This window comes from Diaphorina citri, unplaced genomic scaffold (genome assembly GCF_000475195.1).
Source record: "Diaphorina citri unplaced genomic scaffold, Diaci psyllid genome assembly version 1.1 scaffold631, whole genome shotgun sequence".
NCBI lineage: Eukaryota > Metazoa > Arthropoda > Insecta > Hemiptera > Psyllidae > Diaphorina > Diaphorina citri.
The window spans coordinates 88,930-114,510 of NW_007378064.1; the positions used below are offsets into that span (position 1 = coordinate 88,930).

General features: G+C 35.6%; 1 protein-coding gene across 1 annotated transcript in view; it reads right to left on the reverse strand.

The window, feature by feature from the left end:
- Positions 1-25,241, reverse strand: part of LOC103510670 (neurotrimin-like) — a gene marked incomplete at its 5' end in the record, with an annotated part of 31,103 nt that extends 5,862 nt beyond the window's left edge. Inside the window, 4 exons of the mRNA XM_026824670.1 lie at positions 2,569-2,702; positions 16,729-16,891; positions 23,501-23,708; positions 25,137-25,241. Of these exons, the coding sequence (XP_026680471.1) occupies positions 2,569-2,702; positions 16,729-16,891; positions 23,501-23,708; positions 25,137-25,241 (610 nt within the window). The remainder of the gene's footprint in view (positions 1-2,568; positions 2,703-16,728; positions 16,892-23,500; positions 23,709-25,136) is intronic.
- Between the last annotated feature and the right edge of the window lie 340 nt (positions 25,242-25,581).

The following is a 25,581-nucleotide window of genomic DNA, read 5'->3' on the forward strand; positions in this document are numbered from 1 at the left end:
ACAACTTTTTCCGGAAACAAATAACCTTTTGTTCAAATATGAGGAGATGGGGGTGAGTTCGAAATCTGTAAAAAAAAGTCCATAATGTTTTTCATGATTATATTTTATTCTCCACCTGATAATGTTTGTTGGGCGGCGGTGTAAATGGATTAACGGTGGAGGTGTGGATGGGACATGAAATTGTACAGAGCAGGTTGACTGGGTTTAGGATGAGACATGGAAGAGATGTTAAGTGGTCGTGGACAGGCTGTCATAAGAGACGTCCCAGGTGTAGACTTTGCATTAGTTGTTGAATTGGAACATTTCCTAGAAAACCATTAGCCTGGATTGCATACCTAAATTAATAATTTCAATGGAGAAGCAAGGTCAAAATGGTCACTAGCTTTTCCTGATTGCCCAACAGCCGAAGTCATCGCGTCACGGTGATTGTTGACATTTCTGTTGAAAATGTCAACCTTTTGAAGTGAAACTTGAAACAAGCGTCATGATGAGTGGGAAGCCTCTATGCGCCATAATACATCACAAGGTTGGGATAATAGTTCACGAAGTGCTTGAATTTACTCTTCAAGATGTATTTCTATTTCTTAGAAAGACAAGAGGCCTTTTAGATTTGAGAGTTTTGGGGTCTGGGGTTAACATTTTGGGACGAGATTGGGATTTTATTGAATTGTCTGCAAATAAACCTGCAGGCAAATGGGGAACTGTTGTACTAAAGCAGAGTCCACACTGCGGTCGATCGACTTCGGTCGTCTGTAATATTGTATCATACAGATAAATAAAATATCAGATTTAAAGATGAATAAAATAAACAGATTTGGTTGGATTAGATTATTTCTGGGTAGGTAGTCTAGGTAGGAAGGTATAATCTTTCTCTCTCTCTCTCTCTCTCTCTCTCGTTCAGTTAATTCAGCAATAAGGAAAATGCCAGGAAAGAAGGAAAATAAGGTCATAAAAAGCATTTCAAGTTCACAAAGGACGCAAGATTCCTGAGAGAGGCACATTTACATAGGATAATCTTCGTCCCACACCAAATCCTTTCCAAGTTTTCCCAGGGACAAGGATAATAAATGTTCCGTAGAATTGTATCTACTTTACATGTTTCAGCAATTAATAGAGTCAACAAGGAAAGCCTAGATTTGGAGATGGCTAAGGTATGTAGATTGGGCAGAGATACACATAAACATAACAAAAGGATTTGAGCTTGTATTTCCAAAGCTGTTTGCTTGTGTGTTGGTTTGATTTGTTCCGATGTGGATGGGTTTTGTTTGCCGAAGACTGAAAATGGTGCTTCTATTTACTTGGAATAGGAAATAGAAAATTATGTAGGTCTGTATCTCCCAAGGTAGGTACCTAAAATGTTGTTTGACTCTAAACGTAAACTTCACCCAGAAACTTCAGTCACACAACCGCAACCCCCATTAATCAGACGAACACCCAACCAAATCACTCAGGCCTAACAACAAATCTATCTGACTTCTCTACATGCTTCTCAGTTACTTATGAAAGATAAACATTTTGAGAAGAGAAAAACAAAAAACTTTTTTTTAGCAACACCGCTGATAAACGTCAATAATTTTCCCAACACTTTTTTCCGAGGAAACTGTCAAATTGGGGGAAAACGCTTGTGATTTCCCTGGTGAGAGTGAAATGATTGCCTCTCCAAAATCCTTTCACTACGGTATTTCTCGTCAAAAGTATTCTACGAGTTGTACCTATTTTTCGAAAATATTTCAACAATGGCGGGAATGGAAACTAGAAACTGTGAATTGGAAACCTAGAGATATGGACCAAGCTATGAAGTTCATTCTCAACTTGAAATGATACTGTTTATATACGTTTTTCTGACGCTTTTGAGCTTCAAATCTCTCTGAATTTCAAAATTAACAAGTTCAAAATTGCCACGTCCTATTTGTCTGTTTTGGAGTTCAATATCTACTTCTAAAAATGGAAGTAGGGCGCTATATTTATTTACCTAGAAAGATAAAAAATCAAAACAAACTTTCCCACTAGGATGAAAAGGACGTTTCAGGATATATGTACATGTTTTTATGAGTACAAGTTAGTATGAGTAGTAGGTACAAAAAATAGACAGGTTCAGGTTGGGGAGAAAAAAAGTTACGAATATTATTTTTTCTACTGAGTAGGGATGGGTGAGAGGGAGGGAAATTGAGAGAAAAGGTAAAAAAAGAGCGTAAACATTCAAAAAAAATATGTTGGATACCTACACCTTTATCCACAATTCCACACATAGCCAACACACATTTCTAGATTCAAAATCTAGATTCTAAACTCAAAAAAAGCTTAATAGAGGGACTGTAAGAACGGACGTCTTATCGTCCCAAAATCGAAGAGAAGATTAGGATAGGATCCGAGTCGCTCCGAAAACGAACCTAATCTGCTAACGATAAATTTGGGCGGGAATCGACCGATTGACCCAGCGCGCTGAAGGCAGGCGAGTTACCCTCCAAGCTGGATGATTCTAGACAAATTGACAAACCATCTTTCAGTAAGTTATAATTGAGTACTTTATAAATTTCCAGCTTTCAGCATTTCCAGCTACGTACTTACAATGGACAATGAGCATGATTCTCTTGCTCACAGTTGGAGGGACACCATTGGACGCAATACACAGGTAGGCACCCATATGCAGTCGGTTCACCTTGGTGATATTGAACACCCCCCCAACCGTACCACACAATCCACTCCATTATCAAATCTGGGATATTGTCTGTGCCGAATTTGCATAAATTTCCTCCGAAAAACAAGCATTGCACTTTAAAATCGGGCCGGGGGAGGAAGCAATGAGAAGGAAAGGGGGGTGAAGTGGGGAACGGGTTGGAGGGGCGGGAGGGAAGGAGAAAGCAAGGAAATGTCTCTCTTAATTGTATTGATACCGAGGAGGAGAAAGTGGAGGTGGATGCGAAGGAAGAGGAGGCGAAGGAGGAGGAGGAGGCGAAGTCATCGCGTCACGGTGATTGTTGACATTTCTGTTGAAAATGTCAACCTTTTGAAGTGAAACTTGAAACAAGCGTCATGATGAGTGGGAAGCCTCTATGCGCCATAATACATCACAAGGTTGGGATAATAGTTCACGAAGTGCTTGAATTTACTCTTCAAGATGTATTTCTATTTCTTAGAAAGACAAGAGGCCTTTTAGATTTGAGAGTTTTGGGGTCTGGGGTTAACATTTTGGGACGAGATTGGGATTTTATTGAATTGTCTGCAAATAAACCTGCAGGCAAATGGGGAACTGTTGTACTAAAGCAGAGTCCACACTGCCCCGCCCAACAACCATTATCAGGTGGAGAATAAAATATAATCATGAAAAACATTATGGACTTTTTTTACAGATTTCGAACTCACTCCCATCTCCTCATGTTTGTACAAAAGGCTATTTGTTTCCGGAAAAAGTTGTGTAAAATATCCCATAATTTGCATTGTACAGGTTGAATAGAGAAAAATGCCTTTTTTTCGCCTGATTTTACAGATGTTTTTATACGTTTTTAAATTCCCATGTGGACGGATATACCTACCCAGATCTCCCATGTCAATTGTATCCCCCCTCACTTACAAACTGGTCTTCTAGTGTGGTCATTACAGTGGCCTTGCACGTAGGAGGTCCGAGTTAAATTTAACTTGTTCTAGTTCTAGGAATTCGCGTGCACTCAGGCTGAGAGTAATTTCCAATTTTCCACTGTTGAGCTGTGTCCACATATAGTCGATGGCCATCGATCAATATCGATCGACGTCGATCGAAGGTCGACTTGAAAAAGTTACCCCGTCCATATTGCCTCCGTAAATTTTTATCCATTAACAGATTGTCAATTGGCAAATCCATTAATATTTTTCGTTATCGTTACTGTTAGTGAGTTTTCAAGGACGTCCATCACCCAATTTGTAGGGGACAAAAAAACATGTAGGTTTTTCCGCACAACACGTGCTATAAACCATGTTTACCAGAGTGTTAGACATCTTGTTATGTTCAACATTATGTATTGCTTATTGTATTATGTTTCAGGGTGACAAACATAATACCTGCGCATTATTCCAAGCGTGTTATACAGGATAGTCACAACAAGTAGATAGTTTTTTTTTTTTTTCAATAATTTGTCCAGTTGGACTTCTTTATTATTACAATCTAGATACTTAAATCTAATGAGTAATATACATGTGACCTAAATTACTAAGTTAAATTATACTTTACTTACGTACAGAACATAAGCAGACACGGCTGTCAGGTGGTTGCCAAACGTGGTACCACTCAGATAAGTTCATGCGGTTTCACCCGCTTTAGTCGTCTGAACAAATCATCAACTCTAAGAAGATGGGTTGCCTCAGGGTTAGGATGATCTTCTAGCCTCTTTTGATGAGCCGAGGCAAAACGTTTCATACATTCTTTAACAGATTCTACTCCAAGGTCACGGTGTAGGTCATCATTCCTTATGTACCAAGGTGCATCCACTATGCACCTCAGTACCTTATTCTGGAATCGCTCAATCATTAGTCTATTTGAGGGACTGGTACAGCCCCATAGTTGGATGCCATAAGTCCATACTGGTTTTAGCACCTGGTTGTAAAGCAGAAGCTTATTCTCGACTGGTAGTTTAGAATACCTACCAATAAGCCAGCACATTTTACCGAATTTCACATTTAATTGGTCTTTTTTCTTTTTGACGTGTTCTTTCCATTTCAGCTTGGTATCTAAGGTCATTCCTAGATACTTTGCTTGGTTGGAATATGGTATAACAACATTGTTGAGATAAATTGGCATGTAGGGTAGATTTCTGTATGTGAAATCAACATGTACCGATTTGCTCTCATTTAACTTGATCCTCCATTTTGCAGTCCATCTTTGAAATTTGGAGAGGGTTTGATTTAATTCAGCTGAAGTTTCTTGGGTGTGATCTCCGACTGTTAAGAAAGCTGTATCATCAGCAAAAGTAGCAGTCGTATTCTTTTCATCTTCTGGCATGTCACTAGTGTACAGGAGGTATAGGATGGGACCTAAAACACTGCCCTGTGGTACACCAGCATTGACACTCTTAAGCTCAGAATAGCTGTCTTCTTGCTTAATTCTAAAAAACCTCTCTAGGAGGTAAGATTCCAGAATTCTTGCAAGATTACCAGGCAACATTTTCTTTAGTTTGAAGTTAAGACCCTCGTGCCATACTTTGTCAAATGCTTGGGATACATCTAAGAATATGGCGGAGCAGACTTTTTTACCTTCAATAGCTTTTTCAATTAAGCTGGTAAGTCTATGAACTTGTTCTATGCAATTGTGCTGAGACCGGAAACCAAATTGATGATTTGGAATTAGTTCCTTATCGTTTATTATCACTAGTAAACGTTTATGAAGAATTTTTTCGAATAGTTTAGATAAGACCGGTAACAAAGAGATAGGTCTGTAGGATGTAAGTTCATTTACTGGTTTCCCAGGTTTGGGTATCATTACCACTTCAGCTATTTTCCATATTTGGGGTACGTATGTAAGTTTGAAAGCAGCATTAATAATTTGGGTGATTTTAACTACTGCAATGCGAGGTAACTGCTTGAGAACTAGGCCCGTTATGAGATCATACCCAGGGGCCTTTGATGGATTAATTTCTTTTTTGATTGTGCGCTGTACCTCCCTAATGGTAGTGCACGGTATACTGTATTCAACATCAGAATATGACAAGTTTTCAAGGTTTTCTGTGTCTTCCGATGGTTCATTGCTAGTAAAAATATTTGCTAGATGTTTAGCAAACGCATCAGATTTAGACTTGTTGTCTCTAACCCAAGTACCGTCACTGCATAGTAGGTAAAGAGGGTGACACTGATACTGGGCAATTGGAAGGCTAGGTTAGGAAAGTATTCTGAAGTATTGTCCCAGGAGGACAAAGACTCGATCTATCGCACGCTTGCAATGAGCTGGGGGATGCATGAGCACATGCTGTACGGCAAAATCAACAACGAGTTATTGCAAAAGCTATGGCATTAGTCACTGGAGATGATGTTCAGCAAAAATGTGGTGCTGATCAACTCTGCACAGGCATTTTTTTTTTTTTTCAATAATTTGTCCAGTTGGACTTCTTTATTATTACAATCTAGATACTTAAATCTAATGAGTAATATACATGTGACCTAAATTACTAAGTTAAATTATACTTTACTTACGTACTTAAAGATAAAAGTAGATAGTTAAAGATAAAAATTATGTACCATCTTCAGTGGCCAAAGTTTGCTAACTAGGTATTAAAAATTCAATACCCTTTCCTTGAGTTAGATACCAAGGGATATTATAGCAAATTCCAAACACCCATCTAATATTTTATTAGGCATCCAAGGGAACTTTTGCTTACCTATGTATACAGATCGTAACAACAGTGACTCTCTTGCACAGGAATGAAAAATTAGAATACAATGGTCATTGTACCCCTTGTTATGTACTTAGTAGTACTTGCCTAAAAATAAATAATGAAAAGGAGCAATATCTTCATAATCGGCTATAAATTTGTCTCTTTGAAATAAATAAAATAAATCAAAATCATTAACCAATATTTAAAATAAATCATTAACCACTCTTTAAAATATATACCTAAATGAAGCAGAGCGAAAAAAAAAAAAAAGAAAAACTGATGAAAATACTTTAACAAAAGACTATCGTAAGTTACCCAGTATACAGGAAGATACTAATGTAATTCTTATTCCTGAACATTGTGTTGTCACACATTTTATTACCATTTTATTGTCCAAAGGAAACAAATACCCACCATAAAATAGGTATCATTCTAATAAGAATAATGGGGTTTCAAATCTTGGAGAAGTAAAGTACAGCAGAAGAATAGGAAATCTAAGATCAACATCAAATGATGGTGTGGGGAAAGAATCTTGATATTTACCGTGTAAACCGTGTCTATTAATAAGTGCACAATTATTCGTATCTACCTCTTGGTATGATGTACATTGTACATACCTATATTATCTAGGTATAAAATTTGTACCTCTACATGAAATTTGTACCTCTATAAATGCGAATTGTTGAGTAGGTACCTACCTGAAGTATCTAATCCTTCAATAATGATGCTACCTATTTACAGGTTAGGCAACATGGTACATTGGCATTGGCCCATTTCACTTGTCCTCTTTGATATTCCAAAAATAATCAACTAAACCAGGATATTGGTATACAAATTCTATTTAATTATGCATACATATTACATTCCTACACATAATCTCTGGTACTCAATGACGTGTAGGTACCCGCATAGGTACTTGATAATTATTTCAAAGCTAATATCTCATAGATACAGGTATCTATTAGATATTGTACGCGTTTGAAACGCTTTCAAGTTTCCATATCCCATTAGGAAAATGAAGTGCTAGGCCATCGAGGCTGATAATGTATGAAAATATTTATTGAGGTTTCCTCTTGGCCTTATAATGGAACACATTTGAATACCTATGGATACATAATAGTTAATGATTATTTAGCGGATACACTGTGACCAAGGCTTTTAGCGAAATGATAAACTGACAGGTGGGTGGATTCATACGTAGTATTTTTTGTGAAAAAAAAAGTCAAAATCCAAATTTTCGAGGTACCTATTAGTGTGGTCCTCGGGGAATTTACTAAAAAGGAACTTCAACAATAAAACCACATTAGTTATGTGGATAATATTTGACATAGATGTATCTATTTTATATTTCCAAGTAATCATTACGTAGATACACTGACACTTTTAGTTCCATTCAACTTAGAAGTAAAATTGACATCTCCACTAATCTTTAGTTCATTGCACATTGCATACACAGTCAAATACAAGGCATTCATACAAAATGTAGACTAATTAGCCAAAAGTAGGTATCTACCTCTTGGTATGATGTACATTGTACATATATTATCTAGGTATAAAATTTGTACCTCCACATGAAATTTGTACCTACCTCTATAAATGCGAATTGTTGAGTAGGTACCTGAAGTATCTAATCCTTCAATAATGATGCTGTTTACAGGTTAGGCAACATGGTACATTGGCATTGGCACATTTTACTTGTCCTCTTTGATATTCCAAAAATAATCAACTAAACCAGGATGTATATTATCTAGGTATAAAATTTGTACCTCTACATGAAATTTGTACCTCTATAAATGCGAATTGTTGAGTAAGTACCTGAAGTATCTAATCCTTCAATAATGATGCTATTTACAGGTTAGGCAACATGGTACATTGGCATTGGCACATTTTACTTGTCCTCTTTGATATTCCAAAAATAATCAACTAAACCAGGATATTGGTACCTATACAAATTCTATTTAATTATGCATACATATTACATTCCTACACATAATCTCTGGTACTCAATGACGTGTACCCGCATAGGTACTTGATAATTATTTCAAAGCTAATATCTCATAGATACAGGTATCTATTAGATATCGTACGCGTTTGAAACGCTTTCAAGTTTCCATATCCCATATTCCCATTAGGAAAATGAAGTGCTAGGCCATCGAGGCTGATAATGTATGAAAATATTTATTGAGGTTTCCTCTTGGCCTTATAATGGAACACATTTGAATACCTATGGATACAACATAATAGTTAATGATTATTTAGCGGATACACTGTGACCAAGGCTTTTAGCGAAATGATAAACTGACAGGTGGGTGGATTCATACGTAGTATTTTTTGTGAAAAAAAAAGTCAAAATCCAAATTTTCGAGGTACCTATTAGTGTGGTCCTCGGGGAATTTACTAAAAAGGAACTTCAACAATAAAACCACATTAGTTATGTGGATAATATTTGACATAGATGTATCTATTTTATATTTCCAAGTAATCATTACGTAGATACACTGACACTTTTAGTTCCATTCAACTTAGAAGTAAAATTGACATCTCCACTAATCTTTAGTTCATTGCACATTGCATACACAGTCAAATACAAGGCATTCATACAAAATGTAGACTAATTAGCCAAAAGTGCATAAAGCTTTGGTTTTGGAGTTTGGATATTAGGTCACTAAAGTTAAGCAAAAATATTAACTATGTAGTATATTATAAAAGGTGGCTTTTTGAGCCACCATTGTGAATGGAATAGGTGCATGAGTCTTTTTTTACGACTAAACAATTTCATTTTCATTTGTCTCATTTTGTCAACATGAAAATGATAATTCTCTTTTTGAATCAACCTCTCAGTAAATGACATCAGTTGATATAGGAACTTCAACAATAAAACCACATTAGTTATGTGGATAATATTTGACATAGGTAGATGTATCTATTTTAAATTTCCAAGTAATCATTACGTAGATACACTGACACTTTCAATGTTCCATTCAATTTAGAAGTAAAATTGATATCTCCACTAATCTTTAGTTCATTGCACATTGCATACACAGTCAAATACAAGGCATTCATACAAAATGCAGACTAATTAGCCAAAAGTGCATAAAGCTTTGGTTTTGGAGTTTGGATATTAGGTCACTAAAGTTAAGCAAAAATATTAACTATGTAGTATATTATAAAAGGTGGCTTTTTGAGCCACCATTGTGAATGGAATAGGTGCATGAGTCTTTTTTTACGACTAAACAATTATTTCATTTTCATTTGTCTCATTTTGTCAACATGAAAATGATAATTCTCTTTTTGAATCAACCTCTCAGTAAATGACATCAGTTGATATGGATATATTAGGTCACTAAAGTTAAGCAACAATTATATGACTATGTAGTATATAAAAGGTGGCTTTTTGAGCCACCATTGTGAATGGAATAGGTGCATGAGTCTTCTTTTTTTACGACTAAACAATTTCATTTTGTCAACATGAAAAGGATAATTTTTCTCTTTTTGAATCAACCTCTCAGTAAATGACATCAGTTGATAACATGAGGCAGTTACCAAACAGCTAAACACTTCAGAGCACAGAAAAAGCTGTCAAAAAAAGAAGCTGTGAGCTTTCATGATTTCAATCCATCTTCTGTCAAAATGATTGTGACCTTATATTTCACTAACCTTCCTTGAATATTCTAATATCCTATGATCCTGGGGAAAATAATCTCAATTCCAGAAAAAAAGGTGATGAATTTCATTTCACTATTCTGTAAAATCACTTTGCATGACTTTCGTATCTCTCTTACCTTAGCATGTTCTTCTTTTCATTTTGTGATTCAGTGGAGGATTCTATTAGAATATGATCCTGGCGAAAATAGTCTCAATTCCAGAAAAAAAGGTGATGAATTTCATTTCACTATTCCGTAAAATCACTTTGCATGACTTTCGTATCTCTCTTACCTTAGCATGTTCTTCTTTTCATTTTGTGATTCAGTGGAGGATTCTATTAGAATTAGGCAATTGTCCAAAGATTTTATTCAAACCCAGTTTCTGTTCTCTTTTTTTTTTTTCAAATCAAATTTCTTTTTTATATGTACCATGATTTATAATCTCATAGGTAACTTTTATTATAGTTGTCCTCTTGCTCTATTTATTACCTCTACTGTTTCAAATATTCAAATCTCTATTACATTTTTCACCCCCAAACCCCCCTTCACCGACGCGTCTAGTTATAATAATTCCTGTCGCTGAGTATATCTCATCTTATTTTCTCTTGCTTTAAGTGTCAAAAAACGCTGAGAAAAAAAAATAATTGGATTTCTCAGCAAAAGAAAAAAAATCATCTTCGAAAAATGTGAACAGCTCCTCTCTGTACATCACCCTTAATTCCCACTTAAATCTGACTTATCCTGCTACCTACATATCTTCTGGTACGAGTACTACCTCTACCTGTTATCAGAAAATATTCTGGATTTTGGCGTTATTTACGAATATAAGAAGGGTGTCATTTCTTTCCCCAGATGTTCAACCAATTATAATTATGATATTATAATAAGACCAAAATTACACTTGGTAAAACTTTGAACTATTAAAAAATAAAAAAACTCTTGTCTTTAAGTTTTACAGATTTCATATATTTTATCGATACCAAGGTACAATTATTTGTTTTAATTAAGTATCGATAAAATATATGAAATCTGTAAAACTTAAAGTCAAGAGTTTTTTATTTTTTTATAATTATATGATAATAGGTATTATGATGTTCATTTCTTTAAGTTCTGAGAAGTAGTTATTATCACCTGGATTTCTAGAGATAAGAATAAATCGAATAATGATGTGATATGTGATTTTTCTTCAAATTTTCTATATTTTTCTCGTGCTATTGTGGGTGGGAGAAATGGGAGAATCAAAATTGTCTAATCATTTCCACTTTCTGTCTGTTTAGGGGACGTAAGTCAGGGAATGGACTAGCATCCAACCGTGGGATAGTAAACGGGGGAGTTAGTTAGCTGGCAGTTTTTTGAAGAGTGCAATCTACTTCGAAAGAAAAATCCCTTTCCAGTGGCTTTGTCAAACTGAATACACCAAAAAAAAATAATTGGATTTCTCAGCAAAAGAAAAAAAAATCATCTTCAAAAAATATGAACAGCTCCTCTCTGTACATCACCCTTAATTCCCACTTAAATCTGACTTATCCTGCTACCTACATATCTTCTGGTACGAGTACTACCTCTACCTGTTATCAGAAAATATTCTGGATTTTGGCGTTATTTACGAATACAAAAAGGATGTCATTTCTTCCCCAAGATGTTCAACCAATTACCTATACGTATATGATATTATAATAAGACCAAAATTACACTTGGTAAAACTTTGAACTATTAAAAAATAAAAAAACTCTTGTCTTTAAGTTTTACAGATAAGAAGGGTGTCATTTCTTTCCCCAGATGTTCAACCAATTATAATTATGATATTATAATAAGACCAAAATTACACTTGGTAAAACTTTGAACTATTAAAAAATAAAAAAACTCTTGTCTTTAAGTTTTACAGATTTCATATATTTTATCGATACCAAGGTACAATTATTTGTTTTAATTAAGTATCGATAAAATATATGAAATCTGTAAAACTTAAAGTCAAGAGTTTTTTATTTTTTTATAATTATATGATAATAGGTATTATGATGTTCATTTCTTTAAGTTCTGAGAAGTAGTTATTATCACCTGGATTTCTAGAGATAAGAATAAATCGAATAATGATGTGGTATGTGATTTTTCTTCAAATTTTCTACATTTTTCTTGTGCTATTGTGGGTGGGAGAAATGGGAGAATCAAAATTATCTAATCATTTCCACTTTCTGTTTGTTTAGAGGACGTAAGTCAGGGAGTGGACCAGCGTGCAACCGTGGGATAATAAACGAAGCATGCAGTTAGTTAGCTGGCAGTTTTTTGAAGAGTGCAATCTACTTCGAAAGAAAAATCCCTTTCCAGTGGCTTTGTCAAACTGAATACACCAGGTAGGTACTCATAAATCCTTATAGCAAAACACCTGGTGTGAACTTCTACGGGTGACCATAAGTAAATCACACTTACAGGTTCCAACTATGTGCGTCCTGTGTATTTTTTTATAAAGGTCCAAAAATATTGAGTTTTTATTTTATTTATTTATTTAAAATTTAGTTTTCTTTGTGTAAAAACCTATTTCTACGCATGGTTAACTTTTTTTTAACCCAGGTAGGTAGGTACCACCCAAATCCCCATCATACATCATGATTCCTCAGCGCACATAAATTTTGAGTCTTACAAATAGAGCATAAATCATGTTCTAACATACAAACATAAATTATTTTTCTTTTTATTTTCTTCCTATGTTTGTAAACTCACACTTTAACCTTTCTTTTTAATAGTTGAATAATGTACAAATACCTATTACTCTGTTTTACCTACGGTGACATTGTTTTACTTTTCTTTAGCAATACAGTATCTATGAATTGTTTTACGGTAAATGAAAATTCAAGAAAGTACCCAACTACCTACGGGTATTAGGTATTATGTATGACCTATTTTTAGGGCTCAAGGAGGAGATAGAGCTCACCGAAATCATAAGCCGGTTTTACGGGTTTTAGTTAACAAATGCCAAGATAAAAAGAACTTTATAGAGTTCTTGGGTATTCAGCTTTTAGTGTGCAGATATTTCAAGCATCACCAAACTTCTACGGGTGACCATAAGTAAATCACACTCACAAGTTCCAACTATGTGCGTCCTGTGTATTTTTTATAAAACTCCAAAAATATTGAGTTTTTGTTTTATTTATTTACCTATTTAAAATTTAGTTTTCTTTGTGTAAAAAACTATTTCTACGCCTGGTTAACTTTTTTTTAACCCAGGTAGGTAGGTACCACCCAAATCCCCATCATACATTATGATTCCTTAGCGCACATAAATTTTGAGTCTTACAAATAGAGCATAAATCAAACATACATACTAACATACAAACATAAATTAGGTATTTTCCTTTTTATTTTCTTCCTATGTTTGTAAACTCACACTTTAACCTTTCTTTTTATAGTTGAATAATGTACAAATACCTATTACTCTGTTTTACCTACGGTGACATTGTTTTATTTTTCTTTAGCAATACAGTCTATGAATTGTTTTACGGTAAATGAAAATTCAAGAAAGTACCTAACTACCTACGGGTATTAGGTATTATGTATGACCTATTTTTAGGGCTCAAGGAGGAGATAGAGTTCACCGAAATCATAAGCCGGTTTTAGTTAACAAATGCCAAGATAAAAAGAACTTTATAGAGTTCTTGGGTATTCAGCTTTTAGTGTGCAGATATTTCAAGCATCACTAGGTTTTTGTTACACATTTCAGCAAGTAGGTCGAAAAGGATGTCTTTCTGCTAAAGACTTGAAAAAAGCCAGGAATAAAATCGAACACCCAAAACTCCCGAACAAATAAATAAGGTCTAAACATTTCAGACCCACCTCCAAATACAATCTTCTCCATTACTCTGTTCAAAGTTTAATTTATAGTTTTTTTATTTATCTGGAACATAATAATTTATATGTAATAGAGGTACGTATAAGTTTTTTGTCCTGGATTTCTGGAATAGTCTCCCTACAACAATAATGTAAATGTAAACATTAAACAAAATGTCAGCCGTGGAACCTCCTCCTGACTTGAAAAGCAATATAATTTAGCTTGAACCGTACTGTGTTATTGTATGCTTTGGTTTAATATAATAGAAATGTTTTTAGTAAGTACAACATGTTGTATAGGTACTCGTACGTTTCTATATTCATAGGTACTGTCTTTATTCCTATATTTTTATAGGTAGGTACTGTTCCCCCCGCCCTCCCCACACTTTAAATTATATTTATGTATGTACCTACCAATATAGGTACGTAGTAGGTACCATCATTCTCAATTTATCCATCCTATAACTTTCTACCTACTTTATTGTATAGGTAGGTATAGGTATGTACCTACCTACAATGCGTTTTTATGACGACCTTAAATCAAAACGTTCCATTGTTTTGTAAATTTCCGAATTTATTTACATACATACCTACGTAGGTATATTTACCAAGAGCTAAATTTCGAATATCCCAAAAAAATCTCCAGAACGACAGGAAAAAAAAACGCATTGTATTGGGGTAGGTAGATTTTTTTCTCCTCTGTCAAGTGCTTTAATAGCTTTGTAAATTAAATTCAGTGCTTGACATTTCCCGAAGAAATGGAAATGATTTGTGTAGGTACAACGTTTTGCACACCTCCGCCTACATTCTGAATTTCAATCTGGCCTTTGTGATTCTAATTCATAAATTTTCCATTGTTTAGGCGATTTTTTTATGCAATTATATTACACGTAGGTTCCTGGTAGGTTGAGAGGAAAAATTCCCGATTTTCTCCCCCGCTAAACAAACATAACCCATGGGAACTTAGAAAACATCGCTGGACAAAGTTTTGGGTAAAGCTTACTCCACTTCGGTTAACATTGGTTAGGTCCACTTTGTCTATGAGTAGACAAAAAAAAATCCTTTTTGATTGAAATTTTTGCTTCAATTTATCCTTATAATCGCAGTGACATGTATGTAGATGTATTTATCTAATAATAGAAAGTAAAATGTCAACCTTGACCCTATCTACATATAGTGAATCAGAGAGTTTGACAACCAGCACAAAAAAGTTGGTAGTATATCATCACTTCTCCTCTCCTTATCTTCTTCTACTCTTTCCTTTCTTATCCCTTGTTCTCATCCCTCCTCTTCATTTCCCTACTTTTCCTTCTTCCCATGGTCGTTTTTTTATACCCTTCTCTACCTCCTTATTCTTCGTTCTCCTTCTTTTTCTTCTTCTTCTTCTTCTTCTTCTTCTTCTTCTTCTTCTTCTTCTCCTTCCTGTTCTTGTTCCCTGCCCCTTGTCTTTTATATCCCTTCTTTCTCCTCTCCTCTTCCGTCTGTTTCATCTTCCTTCTAGTTCTCCTGCTCTTCCTCCTTGTTCTCATTCCTGTCCCCTTTGCCTTTTTCTTTCACACATTGCCTTCCATATATCTTCTTCCTCCTCTTCCTTCTCCTCCTCCTTGTCCCGAGTTCTTCTTCAAATCCTTCCTTCTTCTTCCCCCCCCCCACTCCCCATCAGACAGACACCCGGAGGTTGTCATTCTCAATGTCCTAAGTGACGGAGAAAAACAGGGACACGTGACCTGAAACCCAAACTCTGCAAGCCATTACTGTATGTTCCATATCAATTTTGATCATTTTCTACCGTTTTCTTTTCTTCTTCTCCTTCTTCTTTTCTTCTTCTTGTCCTAATTTTTCTCCTTCTTCTCCTCCTCCTCCTCTCCCTCCTATAATAAGTAGGTACCTACATACTTCTTCTTCTTCTTCTTCTTCTTCTTCTTCTTCTTCTTCTTCGTCCTCTTAAAAAAGGGAAAATCTCGAAGATAAAGACAAAAAAAAAATCATAATAATAAAAAAAAAAAAATCTAGGGTGATACATACAAAATCGAGACTGTAAAACCCATCCATGAGGCAGAAATACATAGTTATTATAGAAAATCTAGAACAAAATACTCGTACACCCAGTACATGGGTCAAGTTTTCATTCATGACCAGGTTTTCTCCATTTGTAATGCTGAACATAAGACCTCCAATATGATCCACCCTCCCTTTCCTACAACAATAATAGTCAGCCCATCTTGTACAAATGAGAAAACAAAACATACCGAGGCCATCATAGAAATTAGATCGATTATCTCTTTATTATTCCAATATAAAACAGTACTCTAATTCTGAAGCAATCTGGAATTGTAACGTGATCTGTATACGAAGATCTTACGTAATGGTCTTTAGATAATAAAGATACTAAGGGCACCTTTATGTTCTATAATTTTCTGTAATAAAGGTAGGTACTATGATCTCTAATGGTTGGTAATAGAGGTACTATGATCTTTAATGCTCGGTAATAGAGTTTTTGACAGTGGTCAATAATGATATACCTAATATCTAAAAGTACATTTGCGAGGAAACGGTTCAATTCTTCATAAGCTGAATCGATTCTTCTGATAGAGATACGAGTCGTCTTTTCTCTTTTCTTTAATAACTAGACTACTTGAGTCTCATTGAAAACAGAATAACGTGAGGGGGTAGCAAAATCATTATGACGAACTCAGGAAAATGCCAATTTCATAAATACCTACATAAACCTACGTATATTGTCATTTTCTAAAAGACATCAGATACTTGTTAATAATTTTTGTTTTTTTTCTGTGAGGTGTAGGTGTTTTAGGTTAGAAATAAAAAGGCATTCATTCTGGCGATGGCATTTAAGGTAAAAAATAACCTATAAACCGCAAAATATTTAAAAAAAAAAACATCCGCAATTGAATTTTACTTCAAACTTACCCTCTTGGCCGTTCCCCTGCGCTATAAGCTCTCCCCCCTCTCTCCTCCAGGTAATGTTGGGTTTAGGTGACCCAGAGGCGGCACACTTTAGGGTGACATTACTGCCCTCCCTGATGACCATGTCTGTACTGGTGGGGTAGTCCAATATGTCGGGAGGAACTGGAAACAGAAGAAAATCTGGTGTGAACATCACACGACTTTCCTTATCCTATTGAATGATGCTTATTTGAGTGTTCTTTTACCCTAACTTTTACACTAATCAAATTAATTAAAAATAAAGCTAAACTCTTTGGCTACCTTTTCATAGCATTTTTAACGCTGAAAACTATTTGGTTGCAAAGTTATAACAAGGTATCCAAAAATTTGAGTAAAAGTGGTGCAAAGTCACCTCAGTTTACGGAACTTAAAAGAATAAAGTTAAAAATTGGCACCTAATTAGACATTACTATAATGCATTTTACATAATTACATGTGCCTGCATCAAAGTATTGCACAATGCATTACGTTAGCTTGGTTGGTGGCGCGTCTGCCTTGTAAGCGCTAGGCCGCGGGTTCGATTCCCGCCCGTGGCGGATTTTATCCTGATGGGATAATGTTCGATCTCGGAACGGCTGGCTTTTTTCCTATCCTGTCTTCCTTCTCTCTTCGATTTCGGGACGATAAGACCCTAGCAGTTACAGTTCCCTCTGTCAAACCTCTTTGAAAAAATGCATTACGCCATCAGTTCTAACTTTCCTAGGTAGGTATGAGACGAGAAAAGGGGTGAATTGAGATTTAATTATAAAGAAATTGAGATATTATTTTTTCATTAAATAAATGCAAAAAAGTCGTCACAGACACTGCAACTTAAGACTTCAAAGGCGAATAAAAAGTCGACGTAAAAAAGTTTTAAAATTGTCGATCATTTCTTTCCTAACGAATAGAGAGAAATTAAAATATAAATTTCACCGTTTTTTCTTCACAAACGTTTTTCTCATAATTCATTTCTTTCTCTTTCGCTTCCTCCTCCCTCCATTGTAGGAACCAAACCTCCTCCTCCTACTTCCTCTTGGTACCGAAACTTGAACATGGAAAAAAAACCGATGTCACAGTAAATAAGGAACGAAATTCCATTTCACACAGAGAAAAAAGTTATGTTTTTTACGCTCCATGACATTTGTTACCCTATTAATAAAGAACTTTAAAGTTTTCTGGTCCAAGGGAGAAAAAATCTTCGAAAAAAAAGTTAGCTGTAATTTTTGTAAAAAAAGCATAGTAATACTTTGTTTTATATGTATATCTACCCAAGCTTTACTAGGATGTGTTGGTTTTCATGTAATTTAACTCTCCTTGCTTGAGGCGAATGACTGTGGTTGTTTTTTATTGATGTCATGTGACCTGTTTATCTAAAAGTTGACAGAAAATCTGGAAAGAAATCAATTTTTCTGGAATGGATCTGGAATTAAAACCAATATCTCTGGTATTATCTAGTGACTAGAGGCAATGTATTTTTGATCTGGAATAGTTGAAACTCTCGTAAATTTTGAAAGAAACCAACCTCCTCTTCGCTCCGTAGTGCAGTGGTTAGCGGAATGGAATTTGGATCTGGAGATTGGAGGTTTAGATCGAAGATAGTCATGATATTATTTTAGCTTAGTGTATCAGACATTTTATTGTGTACGGAACCATTAATGTTTCATGTTTTTCAATATTGATTTTTTTTTTTTTTTGAGACTTCATTCTGTAGGAGACTTCATTCAATAGGTACACCAGTAGTCAAGTAGCTTGCACGTGCATGGGCCAAGTAACTTGCATGCAAATGGTCTATCATCTAGTTCTCTGTTCACACTTGCATGCATGCAAGTTACTGGAACATTGCGTTCACATACAGTTAAATGAGTGGTTACGAGTAGGTACCTACACTGCCAACTAGAAAAGTCTCCACTAAAATTCTCGCTCACTGTGATTACAAGTTTATCTCCCCCTCTTTTCTTGTTTTCTTGAATTGGTAATTTTATTTTAATTTCCTTCATGTTCCTATTAGGGGCTAGAAATAATCAAAGGCTACCGTCATTTTCCATTTCGAAACGTTTTTACTTTCCTGTTCCGAACCAATTATACTCATAATAACTAGGTATAGGTACCTCATATAAATTCTAAAGCTAGCTAATAATCAAAGGCTACCGTCATTTTCTGTTTCGAAACGTTTTTACTTTCCTGTTCCGAACCAATTATACTCATAATAACTAGGTATAGGTACCTCATATAAATTCTAAAGCTAGCCATAATCAAAGGCTACCGTCATTTTCCGTTTCGAAACGTTTTTACTTTCCTGTTCCGAACCAATTATACTCATAATAACTAGGTATAGGTACCTCATATAAATTCTAAAGCTAGCTATTGTATACATATCTGTAATAGCTAGGTATGTGGAAAGTTGTAGAGAGCTACGTAGAAACCTATTGCTTAACCATTAGGAGTGACTTTAATTGCAAAGAAAATAATTCCAGCTAGGTATGTGGAAAGTTGTAGAGAGCTACGTAGAAACCTATTGCTTAACCATTAGGAGTGACTTTAATTGCAAAGAAAATAATTCATTTCCGGTGCTAGTTGAGAGTTCTGTAATCATACCCAAGAGAAGGCAAGAAGGAGGGCGAAGCTCAAATTGGAAATTTTCGAAAGCGGAAAATCGTGTCAAGGAAAATGAATTGAAATATTTTCTTTTATGACGATGATTGTTCATTATTACGAGAGGAAATATTCAAAGGAAAAAGTAAAATGGAAACTTGGCGAGGTTGATAGAGTCAAAAGGTTGAAGGCGAAAGGTTAGGGAGTCAGACGGTGAAGTGGAAGTGTGACCTTGAACCTTTAACTGGGAGGTCTGCAGTTCGATGTTGATTAGTAGGTTGGAAAGATTTTAATTAGTCGTAGAAGAAGATGTAATTTCAAAGCCTGGTGCTCATGTAGGAAAGGGTAATTTGAGTCTTTTGAATTTTTGAAGTAGGTATGTCTAGGTTTGGACTATCTGGATAAAAGTCTCTGTAATCGCCAGATAAGCAGGAGTGTAAGGGTTCGAATCCTAAAACCTTGAAGAACTAATGGAAAATTAACTCATAAGCGTGCCATAGGTAAGTTGTTATCGTCATGGCACAACATGTGAAATAACGTGAGTTGAAAAATCACTTCAGACATGCAGAAAAGTGTTGTCTCTTCTTCTCCTTCTTCTTCTTCTTCTTCTTCTTCTTCTTCTTCTTCTTTTTCTTCTCTTCCTCCTCCCCCTTCTTCCCTTTCTTCTTTTTCTCCCACTGCTTCTTCTCCTTTCCGTTCTATGTCGCGTGCTCACTTGATTTGTTTTTTTCTTATTTTTACTACTTTCACGAGGAGAAAAAAGACACAAACAAAACCACCAAAACGTGTCTCGAGAGTTCCCCCCTTCGATATATCTTTGTTCCTTATCGGGGAAAAATATTCCTGAATTTCAATTTAAAACAAACGGCGAACTTTGTGTTCCCCACAGATTCCGTGGCTTGTGAAAACCGTAGGCAAGATAGGAGGGAAAAAAAACTGTGACGTTACCTTGAAAAGTTTCTTGAAACAGTTTGGCGGTATCGGGTATTGGGCGGAAAATTTTGCGGAATTTGTAGGCGAAGAGTGTTTTAGACAAAAGATTCAGATTGAAGTCTATTTTCGGCCAAAGTTCAAGGAGGCCGAAAGTTTATAAGCGTAGGTAAATAGGTATTCGTGGTCAGGAGAATAGGATAATATTTTTACCACGGTTTTTTGATTAGCGAAGAAAAAGGTACGTTCAGACTTTGATTATTTTCACCTCTGAGCTTTGATTGATTTTAGACTGATCTGAACTAAATCTTAATAAAATTATTTATGTGATTGTAGTTCTTGTAGTGTATTTCTACTTCTATCTCTCATACATAGGTAGCTCCTAATATCCCTCCCTGAGCTATTCATACTTACAAGACACATACAGACTATTACCGACAAATTTCGTGGAATTTTCGTCTTCCATGCTCATGTTCATCTTCGGGCGTTCAGGTATCATTAAGCTTAACAATCTTTCCTGTGAGCACCGGGCCATTAAATTTCCTTCTTCTTATTAGAACGTTAAGGTTCACGTTAGGTAATATTTTGAGAATGGAGGGCATTAGGTTTTATGACACGATCTTGCGTGGAATAGGTACAAGAATTAATTTTTCTCGGCAGACGAGTTTGATGTCATAGGTAGTAATTACATGGAAAAGGGAGTGGGGAAGTAATGTGGGACGTTATAGACTGAACAACCCATTATGGGTGCTTAAGAGACAGGGCTAAAATTTTTTGAATGAGGATAGAATGGGGGAGTAGACAAACGTGTGCTCCAAATTGTTTTCCCTTTATCTCTAGTTTTAAAATGTTAGGAACCGTCATCTGAGGTGACTTTGCACCTGCCCGGGTGACTTTGCACCAACTCAGTAAAATGTTTTGAATGCTGACTGAATGCTTCTGGAGGAAGTAAAAAAATATTTAAAAATATGATAAAATAGCTGATATCTTTGTGAAAAAACATATGAGCACTTTGAGGTTATGTTTACTTTCATTTTAGAGTTATCAGTCGTTGAAGCAGGACCCCTTGAAAGCAGTGTGAAAAAGCTCCGGAAAATTTCAAAGCGGCAGCAGTCCCATGGTGTGATAGGCTGTTGCATCCTTGTCACATTTGACATCTACATACCAAATTTCAACTTTCTAGTTCTTACCGTTCTCGAGATATTTTGTTTACAGCCAGACACACACACGGACCAATGGCTGAAACTTTGTATTTAGGCTCTAGGGACCTCAAAACGTGTTTTGGCACTAAAAACTGACCATCGAAAATTTGACCCGATTACATTACTTTCCTTCCTATAGGATAAGGAAAGTAAAAAAGTGACCTGTTTATCTAAAAGTTGACAGAAAATCTGGAAAGAAATCAATTTTTCTGGAATGGATCTGGAATTAAAACCAATATCTCTGGTATTATCTAGTGACTAGAGGCAATGTATTTTTGATCTGGAATAGTTGAAACTCTCGTAAATTTTGAAAGAAACCAACCTCCTCTTCGCTCCGTAGTGCAGTGGTTAGCGGAATGGAATTTGGATCTGGAGATTGGAGGTTTAGATCGAAGATAGTCATGATATTATTTTAGCTTAGTGTATCAGACATTTTATTGTGTACGGAACCATTAATGTTTCATGTTTTTCAATATTGATTTTTTTTTTTTTTTGAGACTTCATTCTGTAGGAGACTTCATTCAATAGGTACACCAGTAGTCAAGTAGCTTGCACGTGCATGGGCCAAGTAACTTGCATGCAAATGGTCTATCATCTAGTTCTCTGTTCACACTTGCATGCATGCAAGTTACTGGAACATTGCGTTCACATACAGTTAAATGAGTGGTTACGAGTAGGTACCTACACTGCCAACTAGAAAAGTCTCCACTAAAATTCTCGCTCACTGTGATTACAAGTTTATCTCCCCCTCTTTTCTTGTTTTCTTGAATTGGTAATTTTATTTTAATTTCCTTCATGTTCCTATTAGGGGCTAGAAATAATCAAAGGCTACCGTCATTTTCCATTTCGAAACGTTTTTACTTTCCTGTTCCGAACCAATTATACTCATAATAACTAGGTATAGGTACCTCATATAAATTCTAAAGCTAGCTATTGTATATCTGTAATAGCTAGGTATGTGGAAAGTTGTAGAGAGCTACATAGAAACCTATTGCTTAACCATTAGGAGTGACTTTAATTGCAAAGAAAATAATTCATTTCCGGTGCTAGTTGAGAGTTCTGTAATCATACCCAAGAGAAGGCAAGAAGGAGGGCGAAGCTCAAATTGGAAATTTTCGAAAGCGGAAAATCGTGTCAAGGAAAATGAATTGAAATATTTTCTTTTATGACGATGATTGTTCATTATTACGAGAGGAAATATTCAAAGGAAAAAGTAAAATGGAAACTTGGCGAGGTTGATAGAGTCAAAAGGTTGAAGGCGAAAGGTTAGGGAGTCAGACGGTGAAGTGGAAGTGTGACCTTGAACCTTTAACTGGGAGGTCTGCAGTTCGATGTTGATTAGTAGGTTGGAAAGATTTTAATTAGTCGTAGAAGAAGATGTAATTTCAAAGCCTGGTGCTCATGTAGGAAAGGGTAATTTGAGTCTTTTGAATTTTTGATAGAAGTATGTCTAGGTTTGAACTATCTGGATAAAAGTCTCTGTAATCGCCAGATAAGCAGGAGTGTGAGGGTTCGAATCCTAAAACCTTGAAGAGCTAATGGAAAATTAACTCATAAGCGTGCCATAGGTAAGTTGTTATCGTCATGGCACAACATGTGAAATAACGTGAGTTGAAAAATCACGTCATGTGACTATCATGGTAATTACCCACCTAACTCAAGTCTTATTCACACCTATTAATTCTTTATAAGCTTTGTAAGCTTGTAAAAGCTTTGTACGCTTATTAAACTAAACCAACTGAAGCGTTCGACCGAAAATCTCTCCAAACGCTAAACATAGCTTTCGAATTATTACTTTGAAAGAGTCTAAAGACTAAAGACTAGAATCAATAACGATCCCTAGATTCCCAAGTAAAACTGGTAGTTCTTTGAAATGGAGAGCTCACTCAGGCTCTTTCGCCCAAGCTGAGTCGACTGTAATTATGAATGTAATTCACATGATGTGTATTGTATCATTTGTATCCAATTAGAAAAGAATTAACCTATAAAAGATTATGGAAGGTGTTTCACAATAAAGCATGCCACTCACCCACAACCTCCAGGTATCCCACTTGACTCTTCATCGGGTCTGTGTTCACTTGACACATGTACCATCCTCGGTCCGACTCCCTTACTTCTCGAATGTGAAGGTACCAAGCTTTGGTCTCACTGTGGGTCACACCAATGCGGTGGTTCTTGGTGATCACGTGGGTTTGAATGGTTAGGATCGTTTGGGTGTCTACCCGCAACCACGCCACCTGGGGAAGAAAATTAGAAAATAAATAAATATGACAGCATAATATATATTTAGGTACCTAACGGGTAACAGAAACAGAGTAAATAATACAAACAATAGTCCTTACAGGTCAGTTGCACGGTAGAATTAATTACAGGTTACAAGCAAAGGGGTAAAGTTTAGCATTAGTGGAGACGCCAAAACTCCTCTATTTCTCCAATATGGTAATACATAGGGATGAGTAAAAATATGGCTTACTGAAAAGTAGAGGATAAAAACCAACAGCGATAAATGATATAAATTTATATAGGTAGATGTAAATTTATATAGTTAATCATATAAATTTATATAGGTAGATGTCATAGATGTTGTTATTATATCAGGTATGTAAGTATTACCTACCGATGGACACGGAATTCAACCAGAAACCCCTAAACATGAAATATCCGTATCCAAGACTGACAGATCAAATTATGTTTCATAATGTACAAATTTAACATTTTCGTCTATCATTTTTTGAAATAAATTCTCCATTGACACAATATCACCGAACCAAAAACAAATTTTCCATTGTGAGGCTATTAATGCTATTATCTATTATACATTTCGGCGTTTTCCCCTCTCTCCGTGCGTTCCAGTCTGCATCGCGTTTGGAAAACATCATTTCCTGTGTGCTGACTGACTGTTGACTCAGCCATCAACATCTCCCCAATCTCGATCAGCATCCTCGCCGCCATTTTGATTTCATTTCCCGCTTTCCAGTTCAGTAGCTAATATTCACCGAGTTATTAGGTCGTGTTTTTGTTCGTCTAATAATATTAATGTTTGCCAGAGTGAGATGAGTGAGAGAGAGTGTGGGTGAGAGGGAGAGAGAGAAAGAGAGTGGGTGAGTTTTCATTTTTTTTCTCCATATTTTTCGCTCTTACTCTCGATCTCAATTGTTTTCTTTCTCAATAGCTATCCTCCCTCTCCCTCCCTCCCTCTCTCTCTCTTCGTACGTTTTACAGAAAATAACACGACTTGAGAGAGCGAGATATAATTTGTGTTTCCAATGCTAGCACAAGAAACCTTTTAAGACCCATCTCTCTCTCTCTCTCTCTCTCTCTCTCTCTCTCTCTCTCTCTTTGTACGTTTTACAGAAAATAACACGACTTGAGAGAGCGAGATATAATTTGTGTTTCCAATGCTAGCACAAGAAACCTTTTAAGACCCATAACTACCTCCAATTTGACTCTCGTTAAACCTCATATCCTTCGAACCTTAATGGAGAAAGTATCTTTAACGTACAATAGGGTAAGTGTACCATTTATTCGCCCACCTAAAAAACGTACCATTTATTGGCCCACCTGTACCATACGCCACATAAGTCTGTTATTTTGCAAAGAATTTGTAGTAAAAAAAAATATCTCTGTACTTCTGTCGATTTATTGTTTTATCGATCCAGACTTACCTTGTAAGTAGAGAGATTGTCTACAATGCACGGCAGTATGGCTTCTCTCCCTACAGGGATTGTGAGATTTCCTATGCCCTCTTTGAAATTGGGAATGTCTGGAAACAGTTAGAAACAAATTGAGAAAATATTATTAAAAAATGTCATAAAAATCCCTGAATAGATAGTATTTTGTCAAGAATTTTGTTAAGCCTTTTTAAGTAAAACAAACCAAAATCAACTCATAAAATCAACTAAAAATTTCGCACATTCTGTGACCCGAATTTAACACACATCCATAAATCTGAGGCGAAAGCTCCCACATAAAAAAGAGGGAATAAAAATCCAAAATCTAAGTCATTTATGTAAAGCGCATCAGCTTTTATCATATTTTTGTAAGATGTAAAATGTGGATTTTTAAAAACATTTTTTCTCCTTGAATTTATTTTTTCTCCTTTTCTTAATA